This window comes from Morone saxatilis, unplaced genomic scaffold, assembly GCF_004916995.1.
Source record: "Morone saxatilis isolate NCDOM2014 unplaced genomic scaffold, NCSU_SB_2.0 Contig21, whole genome shotgun sequence".
Lineage (NCBI taxonomy): Eukaryota > Metazoa > Chordata > Actinopteri > Moronidae > Morone > Morone saxatilis.
In genome coordinates this window covers 8,185,282-8,200,395 of record NW_023339774.1, presented here as the reverse complement: position 1 = coordinate 8,200,395, position 15,114 = coordinate 8,185,282, and the positions used below count along the sequence as shown (strand labels likewise).

At 41.9% G+C, this 15,114-nt stretch overlaps 1 protein-coding gene across 1 annotated transcript in view; it reads left to right on the top strand.

The window, feature by feature from the left end:
• Positions 1 to 310: 310 nt before the first annotated feature.
• The window catches only part of LOC118332855 (chondroitin sulfate proteoglycan 4-like), a 20,742-nt gene continuing 5,938 nt past the window's right edge, over positions 311 to 15,114 (top strand). The window contains exons 1-21 of the mRNA XM_035668290.1: positions 311 to 374; positions 2,986 to 3,149; positions 3,850 to 4,968; positions 5,103 to 5,199; positions 5,254 to 5,513; positions 5,597 to 5,718; positions 6,450 to 6,558; positions 6,876 to 8,204; positions 8,858 to 8,950; positions 9,437 to 9,934; positions 10,072 to 10,193; positions 10,738 to 10,915; positions 11,107 to 11,289; positions 11,719 to 11,895; positions 12,211 to 12,409; positions 12,511 to 12,642; positions 13,624 to 13,799; positions 13,907 to 14,102; positions 14,214 to 14,385; positions 14,654 to 14,800; positions 14,927 to 15,059. Of these exons, the coding sequence (XP_035524183.1) occupies positions 311 to 374; positions 2,986 to 3,149; positions 3,850 to 4,968; positions 5,103 to 5,199; positions 5,254 to 5,513; positions 5,597 to 5,718; positions 6,450 to 6,558; positions 6,876 to 8,204; positions 8,858 to 8,950; positions 9,437 to 9,934; positions 10,072 to 10,193; positions 10,738 to 10,915; positions 11,107 to 11,289; positions 11,719 to 11,895; positions 12,211 to 12,409; positions 12,511 to 12,642; positions 13,624 to 13,799; positions 13,907 to 14,102; positions 14,214 to 14,385; positions 14,654 to 14,800; positions 14,927 to 15,059 (5,670 nt within the window). The remainder of the gene's footprint in view (positions 375 to 2,985; positions 3,150 to 3,849; positions 4,969 to 5,102; positions 5,200 to 5,253; positions 5,514 to 5,596; positions 5,719 to 6,449; positions 6,559 to 6,875; positions 8,205 to 8,857; positions 8,951 to 9,436; positions 9,935 to 10,071; positions 10,194 to 10,737; positions 10,916 to 11,106; positions 11,290 to 11,718; positions 11,896 to 12,210; positions 12,410 to 12,510; positions 12,643 to 13,623; positions 13,800 to 13,906; positions 14,103 to 14,213; positions 14,386 to 14,653; positions 14,801 to 14,926; positions 15,060 to 15,114) is intronic.

Here is a 15,114-nt window from a genome sequence, read left to right as displayed (position 1 = left end):
CCCCCCCCCCCCGTCTCTGTATGTGTTATGACACCACCCCCTTGTGTTCATGTTTGGTACCAAGCATTACAACAGCCAAGAGGAGGGTCAGAGGGTGGAGCTCCACCTTGCTGTGCTCTGCTCACAGGCACAGGTACATTTTTTTAAAAGCTGTAAGCTAAAGCCAGCAAAGCAAGTAGAGGCTGTTAGTGTTAGGGACGTTGTCAGTGGTTGAAGTGACATGCAGAGCCAAGACAATGGGCGGCACAATCAAGCAGCCAGATGTTGCTCTTAACTAAATGCAAGTCAGATTTTAAGGGCCTAACTAACAATGGGGAGTTTTGTGGCTGATCTGTTTCTGCTCCTGCTAATTTCCACAGGACAAGTTTATGGAGGTAAGTTAAGGCACTAACTAATTGACAAAGGAGATAATGGTAATGCTGTAAATGCAGAATAGTTGTTTTTACAACCTTTGATTAAGTTAAAATGTGCCTGTGACAGTTGGCAGCTTAATGTTTAATCCAGTCTAATATTGCCTGTAGACATATGGCAATATACTGCTGGGTACTGGATTATATTTTGGTTGTTGTTACTTATGGGGGGACATGGGTACATGATATGGTGTCACACTGCTCACCGAATGCCCTCCTAGACAGTTGAAAGCTTATAATATAGTTTTTATTATTATCAAGTTGCTCATTGCTTTTCCTAAAAAAAGCAAAATTAGTATTAATTTGAGTATAAAAAGGAATATTTTATCAGTGTTTATGAATCCACACACATCATAGTTCAGTTAATACTGTGGACATCTCAAGCAACACTTCCGATCAAATCTGAATGATTGCCAATGAAATATCAACATTACCTATACATGTGCAGAAATAACAGCAAATCAGCATTTCCTAAGTCAGTTGTACATATCTCTATCCTCTCTAACCTGTTCATGACAGTGCATTAAAGACCTGCATTTACGTTCGAGCTGTGTCTGTGACTGTAGGAAGATTACTAATAATCCAATGTTCACTGGTATCATAGAGGCAGATTAGAGATAGATGGACAGACATGGGTTATACTGACAGTGGGCTTATAAGCTTTATGTAGAGCGGCATGCTGGGCCGGCTTGCTGACTGAGTACTTCTCACTGGGACCAGTCTTATAACGATAGCCTTGATAATAAACTTACATAGTTTTTGCAGTCAATGCATTTATATGGATAATATAAAAGCAATACAATAATAAGTCATTAAAACAACTAAGACGAATGTAGGCATGAAATTAAAACAAAAGGAGGATGAACATTTGGAATTGTAAAAAATGGATGTAAAAGATGAGTGTTTTTTTTCTTTTTTTTACGCTTTTAAAAGCAAATTTGTACTTTGTACAACCATGTTAAATACACAAAAGTATCCTAACTTTAGCCCAAAATGTTGAACACTATGTTGTGATTAGAAGTCTAGCTTGAGTTGCTGATTTTTTTCTGTGTGATGTGGGAACATAAATTATTGGCTGTCAAGTAATTACACTGTAGAATCTGTGAGCTCTACACGGCAGCTAGTTAGTAATTTATTCATAAAATGTTTTGGCTTCGGTTTTTCTCTCATAATCATAATTTGCTCTTTTTATTGAGACGATGGAAATAGTCTGTTGTACGAAATAGTTTCTCTGTTTCTTGGATCTTGTTTTTAATTTGAATAATTTGAATGCTACTTTAATTTCTGTCTTGTGTTCAGTATCACTGCCATCCCCAACCACACGCCAACTCCTGACCTTTATTTGCTGTGTGTCATCGTTTCCACAAATTGATATTTTTTTTTTGAAGTCATTTTTGAAAGAGTGCTCCCATACAGCTAATAAATCAAATCAATCAAATTGATTAAATCAAGACTACTTTACTGTTTTTTTTTCATTCAAAGATGGGAGTGGTGGGTATACTGGCATCACTGCTAAATACAAGTACATCGTAATTCCACAATTATGAAACCCTAGAAAGCAAAGGTGTATTTCAGATGTGCCTCATTTGTTCGAGGCTATAGAAAAAAATGTGTCAAATGAAAAAATCACAGAGCCGCTAACATGGTTGTAGATCTTGTTTTAACGTTCAAACTAGCAATATAACTGTATAGTTCATATCTGGGATGAGTACAATGTAATGGTCATGAATGAATTCAAATAGCTGGCATACACATTTTTATTTACATTCAGACCATGGGTTCGCAATTCGAGTTGGCTTCATGTTTTGTGAAAAAACAATGCCCCCAAATTTTTACACCAACTAATGATGTCATTTGCTCTTTAAGAGCAGCCCTGCCACTGAGAAATGTCTGTTCAACTAAATGCCCAATCTATGTCATTTGGGTCATCGGTGAAGTATAATTAGCATCAGAACATTTCAGGATGACCCACTCCAGAATGCATTAGTTGTCATTAATTGAATTCAGATAGCAGGTGTAAAGTGCAGAGTAGACGCCACATCGACAAGCCAGTCAATACAGATTAATGGAATAGCCTTTGCAGGGAGAAGGCCTTTGGTCACGAAATGTTAGCAGATATTTTTGTAGACAGATTTAACTGATTATGTAATTAAAATAGAAAAATAAAGTATGCCAGCATGGGACAAACCTCCAGCTTGCCATTTTATGAATTCCCCTCACAATAATTTCTGAGAAAGCTGGGAATGAAACCTTTATCTGATATGCTTCTGACTAGACTGCAAGCCAAAACAGTACAATAACACCTTGTAATATAATGTAAAGTAGAACACAAACTACAGCCTCAAATATTACTATCGAGTTTAATTACTACCTTTCTACCAAAGTCTTAACAATGATATTATGGCCACCCTACTGTGTGTAGCATATTAACACAACCAGAACTGGTGAAAACCAGTTCATCTGCTATTAGTATTGATTAATCAAAACTGATCAACCCCCCACAATTACATTCTGGGTCAGTAAAAACTTTCCATGCACCTTTATGGAATTCTGTCCCCTTTTTTCATTGTTGTAGTGTCTTTCTACGGTGATGGCTACATCCACCTACGAACAGTGGAGGCGTCCATTCAGACAGTGCTCCATGTACGTTTTCGAACCTCCAGTCAGTCGGGGCTGCTGTTTTTGGCAGCTGGACGCAGAGATTACTTGCTGCTGGAACTGATCTCTGGGCGCCTGCAGGTAGGCTAAAACACTTATGGTGTAGTACAGTAGTAGATAGTAGCAAACTTTTCAAAAGCAACTGGCAGAAATCTTTTAATGGGTGATAAACACCAAGCAAAGCAAATGTGTTAATTTGTCATTTTAGCTTTTAAGAATATGTGCACAAATAAGTTGAACTAAAACCTGTCCAGAGGCTCTCACATAAAGTTGCCTCACTTCTCACTCACCTTCAAAAAAAGATAAAATATTTGTCCCTTGGGTCATTTTAGCTTGGCATTTACTATCCTGAGGAGAGCCAGAGAGAAGACTGAACACACTCAACTTGGTGTCAGATTGCTTGCAGAGAGAAAAAAAAGAACCCCCTGGCACTCGCTTCATTTCAGAACAAGTTCCTTCATGACCCAGGTTAAGAGAGAGGACCACAATAGTTTAATGAAAAGTACGTGGCAAAGGAGCTGCTCATGAAAGAGTTTGGTTGCATTTGTGTTTGTGGAATAATCCTTTAATATACAGTTAACAACTCCCTTAATTCCACTTTTGTCCACTTGTACCTACCACGTGTTTTGCTTTTCTTGCAACTCTTTGTCTTACTAATTGAAGTTTGTGTTTTGGCATAAAAACATATATTAGAAAGACTTTCATCTTGTGTTCTTGCTTATCACCTTTTATCCCTCTTCCCCCTAACTCTGTCCCTCCTCGCCTTCCCTACATCACTCAGGTACGTCTGGACTTGGGCTCAGGTGAGCGCTCACTACGCTCAGAAAAGGGCATCCATCTTAGTGACCTAGCATGGCACTCCATGGAGCTGACTCACAAACATCATAATGTCACCATGACTGTGGACCGAAACTCTCATACCAGCCTCCGTATGCCGGGACCAGATTTGGAGCTCAGGGTCGAGGATGGGCTTTTTGTTGGTGGAGCAGCTGGACTGAACCACCCTAACCTTCTCAACATCTCCACTGGGTTTAGAGGTTGCGTAGATGAAGTTGTGTTCAATGAACATAACCTGCTGTCCAGCCTGAGACCTTATTCTGGGTACAAGAGCGTCCATGAGGTATCATTGGGCTGTAGTCCACAGTTTTCTGCAACAGATGATGACTCTGTCAGCTTTTTCAGCTCTAAAGCCTTTATCTCTCTCCCGCCATGGGAGGTGCCACAGGAGGGGGTGTTTGAATGTGAATTGCACCCCTCTGCAAGAGAAGAAGATGGCATTATTCTGTATAGCTCTGGCAACCTGGGAGGGTTTGTTGCCATAGAGATCAGAGATGGTCACCTGGTGGCAACAGTAGGAAATGGAGAGGGTATTAAGACTGAGCTGCGTTCTCTAACACATGTCCACAGCAACTACACCTGGTACCCCATGCAGCTGCACCTGTTGCCCTACAGCATCCAGCTGAAGGTGGGCGAGGAGTTGATCAAGGCTGACCTGAGCCTGGAGCTCCAGGTCATCCAGCTCAAAGGGCCTCTCTTCTTGGGAGGGTTGGACGAAGAAGCCCGTGGAGAGGCAAGGCGAGCTGGGCTGATGTCCGTTATGCCTGTGGGGCAAATCGCTGGGGGAGGAGGCTCCTTTAAAGGATGCCTCAGGGAAATTAGGGTGAACACTCAAAGAACAGGCTTACCTCATGCCACCATCACCAAGGACATCACTGTGGGCTGTAAGACAGGGCAAGCTCCAGATGCAGTGACCACCACCAGTCCAACAGATCGTCCTGCGTCTCATGTCACAACCACACAACCAATTATCAACAATAAGAAGAACCCTAACTTTTTGTTCCTGAGAAAGCTAGAAGTAGCAGAGGGAGGCCGGGCACCACTGGAGCCCAAACACATGAGGGTAGGACTGGTTGTGTTTTTACTTTTAGGTATTTGACAGGTTACTTATACATAAATATCAGTAAAAAATAGCTGAAGTGATATAGTGTAAACATTATAGCATCAATGTCAGTTCTTATTTTCACTCCTTTTTAGGTGAATCTGGATTTTCGGAAATTGGGCATTCATCCGTCCCAGTTGATGTTCCGCATAGAGGGACAGCCTGTCCATGGCCAGCTCCGGCTGGACCTAAGTCTTGACCCTGATGGGATTCGGGGCGAGGGGCAGGAGAGGACTATTACAATAGGAGCAGAAGAGGTTGACCGCACTTTCAGTATGCTGGACCTGTGGCAGGGCCGGGTGATGTACGTTCACAGTGGGTCAGAGGACCAACAGGACTTCTTCATGTTTTCAGTATTCTGCAGAAGTAAGAAGGAGGTTCCTGTGTTTCTGAAGGGCAACCGCCTGCACCGGTTTGATATCAGCATCAGTCCTGTTAATGATGCACCTGTGCTCAGCATGCCGGAGGGAAATCTTTTCACTGTGGTGGAGAACTCCAAGAGACAGGTAGGTACAGCAGAATGGCTGGATGGCATGTATATTTGTGTAAAGTATTAAATAAAAAATTAATACAACCACAATGTCCCCAGCTGACAACAGATGTGGTGAGAGTGTCAGACCCTGACAGCAGTCCTGCAGAGCTGGTGTTCAGTTCCCTGGGAAACCTCAAATCAGAGGTTGGACACCTTGAGCACCAGGATTACCCTGGCAGGTTTGTGTGGCTTGTGAGTCTTTACAGTGCCTTGCATTCTCCTTACAACCAATCCAAGTGGAGAATTGGCTTTTTGTACATATATAATGTATATATATATAAATATATAAGGACAAGGGTAGAAAAAGACGACAGGTTTCAAAGACTCACTGAAGCTGAGATTGTTATACAACCAGATGAAACAAAATATTCTATATAAAAATACACTGTGAAATGAATGCTTTTGAAACAAAAGCTAATCATAGATGGCTTCTCTCACTGCTTTTTGAATCTGCTGTTACCTAACTAGAAACTGACAAAAGAAAATCATCAATATCTTTAAATACTAGACCTGACAAAAAAACTGAATAATATAGGCAATTATGCTACATATCTGTGATTGCCAGATTTTGATATGGTCTCCACATTTAGTGTAAGCCATCTTTGTTACCTTGTTGAAACCAAGTAAGTAATGAAAATTAAATCAGATGTGATTATCATTACCCTTTTCCATTGGTCCTAAGTTGACCAGGATCTGTACCTTTGCTTAATATGCATAGCAATCCATAATGGACAGAACCAACTGTAGAAGTAGAGCTATATTTGTTTTATATATTACAGTCTACTTCATAGATAGTAGGTTACAAAATGTATATAAAACACTATTCCTCATGTATTCCTCATTTTATGGTAGTGGTAAACTTGCAATGCAAAAGAACATGTATGTTAACAGGATTGCATCTATCTTCCAGGGCCATTAACTTGTTCTCACTGAATGATCTGGAGGAGGGTAAGATCAGCTTTGTCCACACTGGGGTCCCCACCTCCAGGCTGGCACTCAGGGTCAGTGATGGGCTGAAGGTAAGTAAAGAACAAACCCAAGACACAATAAACCCATAAGATGTAATAATAAAGAATGTGAGATATAGGGTTGGGGCATTTTTAGCCATGCTAGCAGCTTTAGGGATGGCAGTGTCGGTCTGGCGGTCTGTTGGTTGGAACATTACTGAAATATCTCAATATCTATGAGTCAGATTGTCATTGAAATTTAGTACAGGCATCTATGGTGGGGGATGAATCTAGGTGACTATGATGATCCTCCCTTGTGTACACCTTTTTTCTTGTCTCATCTCCTATCCTTACCTCTGTTGTTTTCTTGTTCCCTCCTCTTTTCACAGTTGAGCAACACAGTAGTTTTGAGGATTATGGCGGTGCCACTCGAACACGAACTGGTGAATAACACCGGACTGGAGGTAAACCAAGGCGGGGCTTCCATCATCACAACCATTCACCTTGCAGTACAAGTTAATGTGGCTGATCAGGAAGTGGAAATCCACTATGATGTTACAGAGCTGCCACAGTTTGGTGAGCTCCAGCGGTTGCACTCAAGTGGCGACTGGAAACCGACCACTTCCTTCTCTCAGAAGCTTCTGGAAAAAGAACGGATCAGATATGTCAACACTTATCATGGCCTTCAGACTCAGAACAATGTCACTGATCACTTCAAATGTAAGATCAGCACCGGTTCCCTGGCTACAGAGGAGGTTGTTTTCCTCATTGTGATACGCTGGATTCACTTCAAGGTCACACGCAGTAAGATGGAGGTCAGTGGTGTTCAGAATGCTACTGTCACTCCGGAGGACCTCCATGTGATTTCTAAGGGTGTTAAACTCAATGAGAGCGACCTCTACTTCAGGCTCCTAACAGTACCAAAGAAAGGGAGGCTATTCCTCATCGACCACGTTCTACAAAGGAACTCAAGCTTCAGCCAACAGAATATCACAGATGGCTTGGTGAAGTATGAGCTGCTCAACAGGCTGCTCGATGACACCAGAGACATGTTCAGATTTCAGGTGTTTTCAGCACATGCCAACTCAGCAACTTACGACTTCAGAATTAACATCAAAGTAGAGTCGACTGCCATCACTGTTATAAACAAAGGCCTCACAATCCTGGAGGGAGGAAGTCAAGTCATCAACAAAGATATTCTGTACACTCACACAGCAAGTAACCGTGAGGTCCTCTACAACATTACGCTGAGCCCTAGGCACGGGCAGATAAGGAGGATCAACCTTTCCAACTCAACTTCCATTAACGACAACGTTGTGACTTTCACAAATCTGGATATCATCGAGGAGAGGATCATGTATATTCATGACGACAGCGAGACCAAGCAGGATTCCTTCACTTTTCAAATCATGGTTTACAAACCTCACAAACACACCAGCAAGAAGGAGGACAGAAACACAGCAGAACACACCTTTAATATCTCTGTGCAGCTCGTCAATGATCAGAGACCTGTCCGGGTTGTCGATAAAGTTTTCCATGTGGCCCGTGATGGGCAGAGGTTGGTGACATTGAATGACCTTCGTTACCGGGACGATGACTCTGACTTTGAGGACAGTTGGTTAGTCTACACGCGGAGGGGTATTCCTATGGGAGAGCTGGTGCTGGCCAGTGATACCAGTCACAAGCTGTACGAGTTCACACAGCGGGACCTCGAGCAGGTTAGCACCATTTATCTGTGAAGATTTTTGGTCATCCAGATGGTAGAATATGTAGAATCACTAAGTCAACAGTATGTTTCAGTATTCAGATGTTTCTGTGTCATGATTTCAACAACCCTTGTGTGATCCTTAATGTCAGACTGATCCAAAAATTGGTTTAAAAGTCTTGCAACTTACCAGTAAAACTGATGAAGCCTCTTGGATAAGTGAACCAGTTCGCAGGAAATCTTGCACAAGCACATCCAAAGGCAAACAATGTTTACACAAATTGTGACAAATGACCACACTGAGGTTTGGGTGCAAAAGAGATGAGACACGATAAATCGTACAAATGGGGATAAGGGTGCACACATTTCAGACAGTCTGTACTCAAAGATATTCATATGTTGCACCTGATTGTACACAGAATTTGATGAAGCAGTTGCGTGAAGAATGAAGTTCAAATCCACCTCTGCACACCTGGCCAAGTGCTGCATGCATTGCAAAAACTGTAGGACGCAGCCTGCCAGTCCCAGTGTTGAAAAAGTGTGGAGAGAGGGGGTTTCAGACGTTGTTGGATCTTCATTCAGAAATTGGTGTTATAAATGTTTTTTTTACATGCAGATGCTCTTTACTCTTCTTTCATCATCACCCTGTCTTTTCACTCCTCTCAGAAAAAGGTGCTGTTTGTCCACAGAGGAGTGAGTTTTGGGCGTTTTGTGCTATTTGTATCAGATGGGAAACATTATGTTTCAACCCTGTTGGAGGTGATTATAATATTTTCATTGTTATGTATTTTCTGATTTTATTTCTTTATTTCTTTATGTATTACAAGGTAAATACTGTTGATTCACTTCACTGTTACTGGCAAAATTTTAAATGATATCCCTTGGCCAGGTGTTATTATCCATTGAGATAACAAAAGGGAGGCAAAAAAAAAGTGCCTAAGCAAAGATTTAAAAGATCGGATAAGTTGACCAGTATGCGTAGCAGAAAATAGCAGTGTCAGAAATCCATATTGATTTTTCATGTTGTGACAGTTTGTTTCATCTTTATATTTTCATTATTTATTAGTAGTTTAAAATGTGTGTGTGATGGTTTCCTTTAACTGGTGAATTATAGCTACATATACAAATTATTTGCTGGTAATTAAATATCATAAACCATTTTAGTGTGAAAATAAGTCTTGACGTATTTGCTGACTTCTGCTGTAAATAATTAGTTTCTGTCTGCTGTGTAACTGGCTGGTGCAGGTAATGGCTCAGGATCCTTACCTTCAGGCTGAGAACAACACAGGCCTCACGGTCCAGCGAGGTGGGATCACAACCTTGACCTCTACAAACCTCAGCGTCTTCAGCAACCTTGATATCCGAGACCCACAGGAAGTGACATTTGAGGTCTTCCTGCCACCTAAACATGGTGTGCTCTGCTTTAATGATAAAGATCGTGAGGCTGTAACAAAAGCAGATGCAATTTCAATATTCACCCAACGAGATCTGATGGCAGGGCACCTGGCGTATTACCACGATGGCAGCCATGAGCTGTCAGATGGGTTCAATGTGACGGCAAGAGCAAGGGAGAAGACTACAGAGAACCGACTGGACAGAGGAAGGAGGGAGGTACATCTAGATATCGGAGTGCCGGTAAAAATCTACCTGGAAAGTCACCAGAGGCCGCCAACGATCATAAGTAACCGTCCAGTGGTGGTGGCAGAGGGACAGAACGTCTCCATAAGCAGGGACAACTTGGAGGTAATGTTGTCTGGCTCATTGTCTAGAGTACATACCTACTATATCATCTTCCGGTGTTGCTTATTAATGAGGCCTGTACTAATAAACGTGGCATATTTCCACATGATTTGCTAATATGTAGTGTTTTGTTTGAACAGGTGGTTCATGAGGACAGTCAGCCCTCAGAGATAGTTTTTACTGTCGAAGATCCTCCGACCCTGGGCTTCCTTCAGAGGTTTCCCCCCAGGGACAAGCACCGGAACAGCAATAGAGGACAGCTGCACTTCCATCAAGTACAGCCAACATTTAACCCAGCTTTTTTGTTTTAAGCTGACTAAGTGGAGCAGCTATGGGGGTCAGATCAGATCAAACCACACCACACAGTCTTGATGAAAGAAAATCAAAGTTTCTGACTGCTGAACTCCAAATAACAGTAACTAAGGAGCTCTTCTTTCCAAACTTTAACTCTCAAATATTTAATGTTTCAGAGACATACTAAAGATGTAAAACCACATTTTTAGGGGCTTTAATGAAAGTGGAGTTGCTAAAAAGAAACTAGCCCTGTAGAGCTCCAGGGAATATCAGGTTATAATTGTGGTTTTGTCACTAGAAGTCCCTCCTTTTATATTAACTGACTTTATCACAACTTTAACATACTTTGGCAGGTATGCGTGGGACCTTTTTCACATATCACCCCCCTCTTTTTGACTGATATTTTCTGTCACTCTCTGCTTTGATCAAAAATAAAAACTGGCCCCCGAAAGCTCACACAGAAACAACACCTAATGGGTTTGTCTGCTCCATTCCCCCCTGCAGGGCATCAGAGAGCAGCCAACAACCTCCTTCACTCAGGAGGACCTCAACCAGGGATTGATCATCTACCATCAGCAGGCTGCAGGAAGCACCAACGACTCTGTCCTGTTGGAAGCAACCAATGGGGTCACAAAGGTCGGACCTGTCAGGCTGGAGATTGATATCATTCCTATCCTGCTCCCTCTACAGGTACAGAATGTTTGTCTAGAAGTTTTGAGTATCAGGAGTAAAAGGAAAGAATAGCATGAAAAAAAGAGAGTTTAGAGAGTTATTTTTCCCAACCAAAGGATTGCACAAAGGAGGAATCAACTGATCAGTTAGCTAACTTCAAAGTAACCCGCCAACAAACTAGTACTATCATCTGTTGGTCTATTCTGTAGGTGTCTGACTTGACCCTTGATGAGGGGTCGTCCCTGCCGCTGACCTCTGACATCATCAAGGTCGCCAATCATCACTTCTCAGGGATGAACTTCCTGTACCAGGTCATAGTTCCACCACTACACGGACACTTGGAGCACAGCCGGATCCCGGGGATGCCCATCACTGCTTTCACTCACACTGAGGTTTGACCACCAGCACACGCACAGTCGCACACTGTTGGAAAATATTCTTTTTAAACGGGTAAATAGAAGGATTTGTGCTGTAAAGAGTCTGTAGGTGTGATCCAAATTTTTTTTTTCCCCTCTAGTGCATCTTCAGTAAAGTGATCCTTAAGACGCACTTAATCTCTTCTTGTCAGAATGTCTAAAGACAACAAAAGCTAATTTACAATGATTTTAGTCTTAATATGCTTTTGGGAAACGATACCCAGCTCTGTCAAAAGACACTCTTTGCTCTGTTTTGTTGCTGTGTTCCAGCATTTTCAACATAAGACTTATTACTCAATGACCATATTAAGTAAAAACACACCTGTGTGTGTCACGTTTACTGTTGTTTTGCTAGTAATTTCATCAGGGCCATGTTATAATCAGTCTCTACATAAATCTTTCCAGGTGGAACGTGAGTACATCTCTTATACCCATGACGGCAGCGACACACACAGAGACAACTTTACCATTGTGGCCAATCAGACAGAAATCAGGAAGCACAGTCTTCCCTGCACCGTTCACGTCAATGTCATTCCTGTCAATGATGAGACTCCTGTTATTGCAGCCAACAAGGGTCTGAAGGTGGGGAGTGGCAATATACACCCATAAGAGATGGTCCTAAGTAAATTTATTCATTTGTTTTTTTGTGAAAAAAAAACAAAAATCAAAAATAATATTGGCTGATATTTTTTTACAAAATTTTTCCAACTCTTAAATATCGATATTGTTATTGTCCTTCATATTATTTTGTTTATATTATAATTATGGTTGTTGTTCTTATTATAGTGACATGTTATTATATATAACACCTATATAATGAGCCAAGCTTGCTGTTTCCCCTGTTTCCAGTCTTTATGTTAAGCTAAGCTAACCACCTTCCTTTCCTTGTTTCCTCAGGTGTGGGTGGGTTCCGTGACAGAAATCACCTTAAATGATCTGAGTGCAGAGGACTCGGACACTCTGCCTGAGGGGCTGGAGTTCGTTGTCACACCACCCAGCAACGGGCACCTGGCCCTGAAGAGCGCCCCCTCCAGACACATCCTGAACTTTACCCAAAATCACATACAGACCGGACAACTGGTATTCGTGCACAGTGGTGAGCATATAGACCAATACTGTGGATGAGTTAGATGAGTCTAGAATAAATGAAGTAATAACGCCTCTGTTTTATTTTATGTTGACTCTCTTCATGTGTAGGTGCTTTGTCGGGAGGCTTTCACTTCCAGGTAAACGATGGTGTGAACTTTGCCCCTCGCCAGATCTTCAGCACAACTGCCCACTCTTTGGTCCTCACCCTGCAGAGAAATCACCCAATGGAGGTCTACCCAGGTAGGGTTTTACCTGGTTTGACACCCTGGATTGCACAAAATCAGCTGAAATACTGTATAGTGACTGATGGAAGGAGAGGTTAGGCAGACATTTCTCTGCTCAAGATCAGTACATGTACATGTACTACTGATGAACTCGGTGATCTATCACTTCTTAACCTAAGTATTCAGAGCTCTCTTCAGGGTCATGAGAAGATTGTTTTGTGGGACAAAATTTATTATCATGAAATGTGTTTATTTTTCCCATTTTATAAGTGTTTAATGTTGAAATTAACCTCATTCCTCCTATGATTATTAATAAAATAGAAAAATGTAATGCAGTTTTATAACAATGGCACTGGGTGGCATCACTAGCCTAAACATTAGCATCATGTTTGCACTTACACCAACCTGTAAACATACACACTTATCAGTCGTCACTCTGGTCAAGGTTACATAAGTGAAGCTGTTATTCTGATAGCCAAGTATGGAACATTTCGTACTGTAGTGGATTTTTTTTTCTTTTATATCCTTAACAAAATAGTATATTACTTGCGGCAATAAAAATACAAACATAAAATCACTTTATTCAGACATAGCTGAATTTAGTGGGCACTTAGTACCTTAGTACATCAGACACAATATCTTGCATACTGATAACTGATTTTTTTACAAAAACACAAGAGGGTGACTCATCTCAGTGCCCCCGCACATTTTAAAAATTGCTATAATTGTCACAAGCAGAAGCAGTTACATCTCAAAAGGAAGAAGAAATCATTCCTGGTGGATGACACATAAAAACATTTAAGAAAAAGATCACCAAAAAGTCCCTCACTTTCCTATTCATTCATTCATTTCACTTACTCTCAGTCTGTCTGCCCTTTTCTGACAATTTAGAATGAAAGCATGGGGATGTCTAATGATAATACATTTTAACAAGGATCATTCACTGCCTCCTTTTTGTTGTGAGCTATCTCTCACTAAATCTTTCTTATCTTTAAAGGCTCTGTGACACCAATCACTGAGCAGGAGCTTCAGGCTGTAACCAACGACGTCAGCGACATCAGAAGAAACCACTCTGTGGTGTTTGCAGTGACCACTCCTCCTAAACTCGGTCGCCTGGTCCGACGTATGCCTGATAACTCTACACAAAATATATCCATGTTCACACAAAGCATGGTAGGGATTTGTGTGTGTGTGTTGTATGTCTTTGCAGCAAAAGGAAAACAATTCTTTACTCAAATAAAATAAATCTCCCTCCTCATTTCTTTGTCTTTGTCCCTCAGGTGAATGATGGAGTTATCTTGTATGATCAGAAGAAGCCAGAGTCAGTAGGATGGTCGGCTGCAGACTCTTTCTCTTTCACTGTGTCCTCTCCCCCTGCTTTCCTTCCTCCACATACCTTCACCATCTTAATCACCTACCAGGCCAACGAACATCACGACAACTCTCAACATAAGACCAGACTACTGAACAATGCAGGTATTGTCTGACATTATGAGTGATTCTGGAAAGAATAGGTGGATAAACGCTTGTACCAGGAAGAATATAAGTTCAGGAGGACCGGTTGAGGTGTTTGTATCTGTCATTCAGGTGCCGTGGTGGCCGAGGGAGGCCGGGTGATGATTGACAGCTCTAAACTCGATGCTTCCAATCTCCTTGTGAAAGTCCCAGAGCCCCGCAGGAAAGACCACCACATCCTGTACCGTGTGATTTCACTGCCGCGCCACGGGGCTCTGTCTATACGAGGTCACAACCTCACCAGGTGCTTGGCTCAGTTCTTGGAGTCTCTATAAATGAACTGAACACTAGAATCAAAATGAGCCCAACCAAATCCAAGGCACATGTATGCATGTTATATATTCACAAGGGAAACATTAAACGGACAAAAGTCACACATTGGGCAACTAAGTGGAGAAATTCTGGACACAAACATTTGATTGGTGACATGTGTTTTGGTTTTTCAAAGAAAACCTTACAAATATTAAATAAATATTAAGTGTGGCCTTTTTTATGTTTACATCTTCTCACAGGAACCAGCCTGATTTCTCCCAGGTCACCCTAAACAAGTTCGGCATCACATACATCCATGATGACTCAGAGACAACGAGCGACAGCTTCACTTTTCGGGCCTGGGTGGCTCCTTTGGATCTCTCCTCCTCTTCCTCCTCATCTTCCTTGTCTGCTTTGTCCTCTGATTCCTCCTCCTCCTCCCCCTCCTCCTCCTCCTTTTCTCCTCTCTTTTCAGCCTCGTCATCCTCCTTTTCGTCATTGGCTGTGGTTTCTCATGGCAATGTCAAGGACAGCCTGGCAGTGACAGAGAAATTCAACATCACAGTGACACCGGTCAACGACCAGCCGCCACTCATCAGGAGCAGAGCCCCAAGTATGAAGGTCGTGGTTGGAGAGAGAGTTGTTATTGGACCAGACAATCTGCAGGTGGGCCAGTGTTAAGGGGGCAGGTGATGGTTAGTGTTGGGTCTCAGTAAAACAG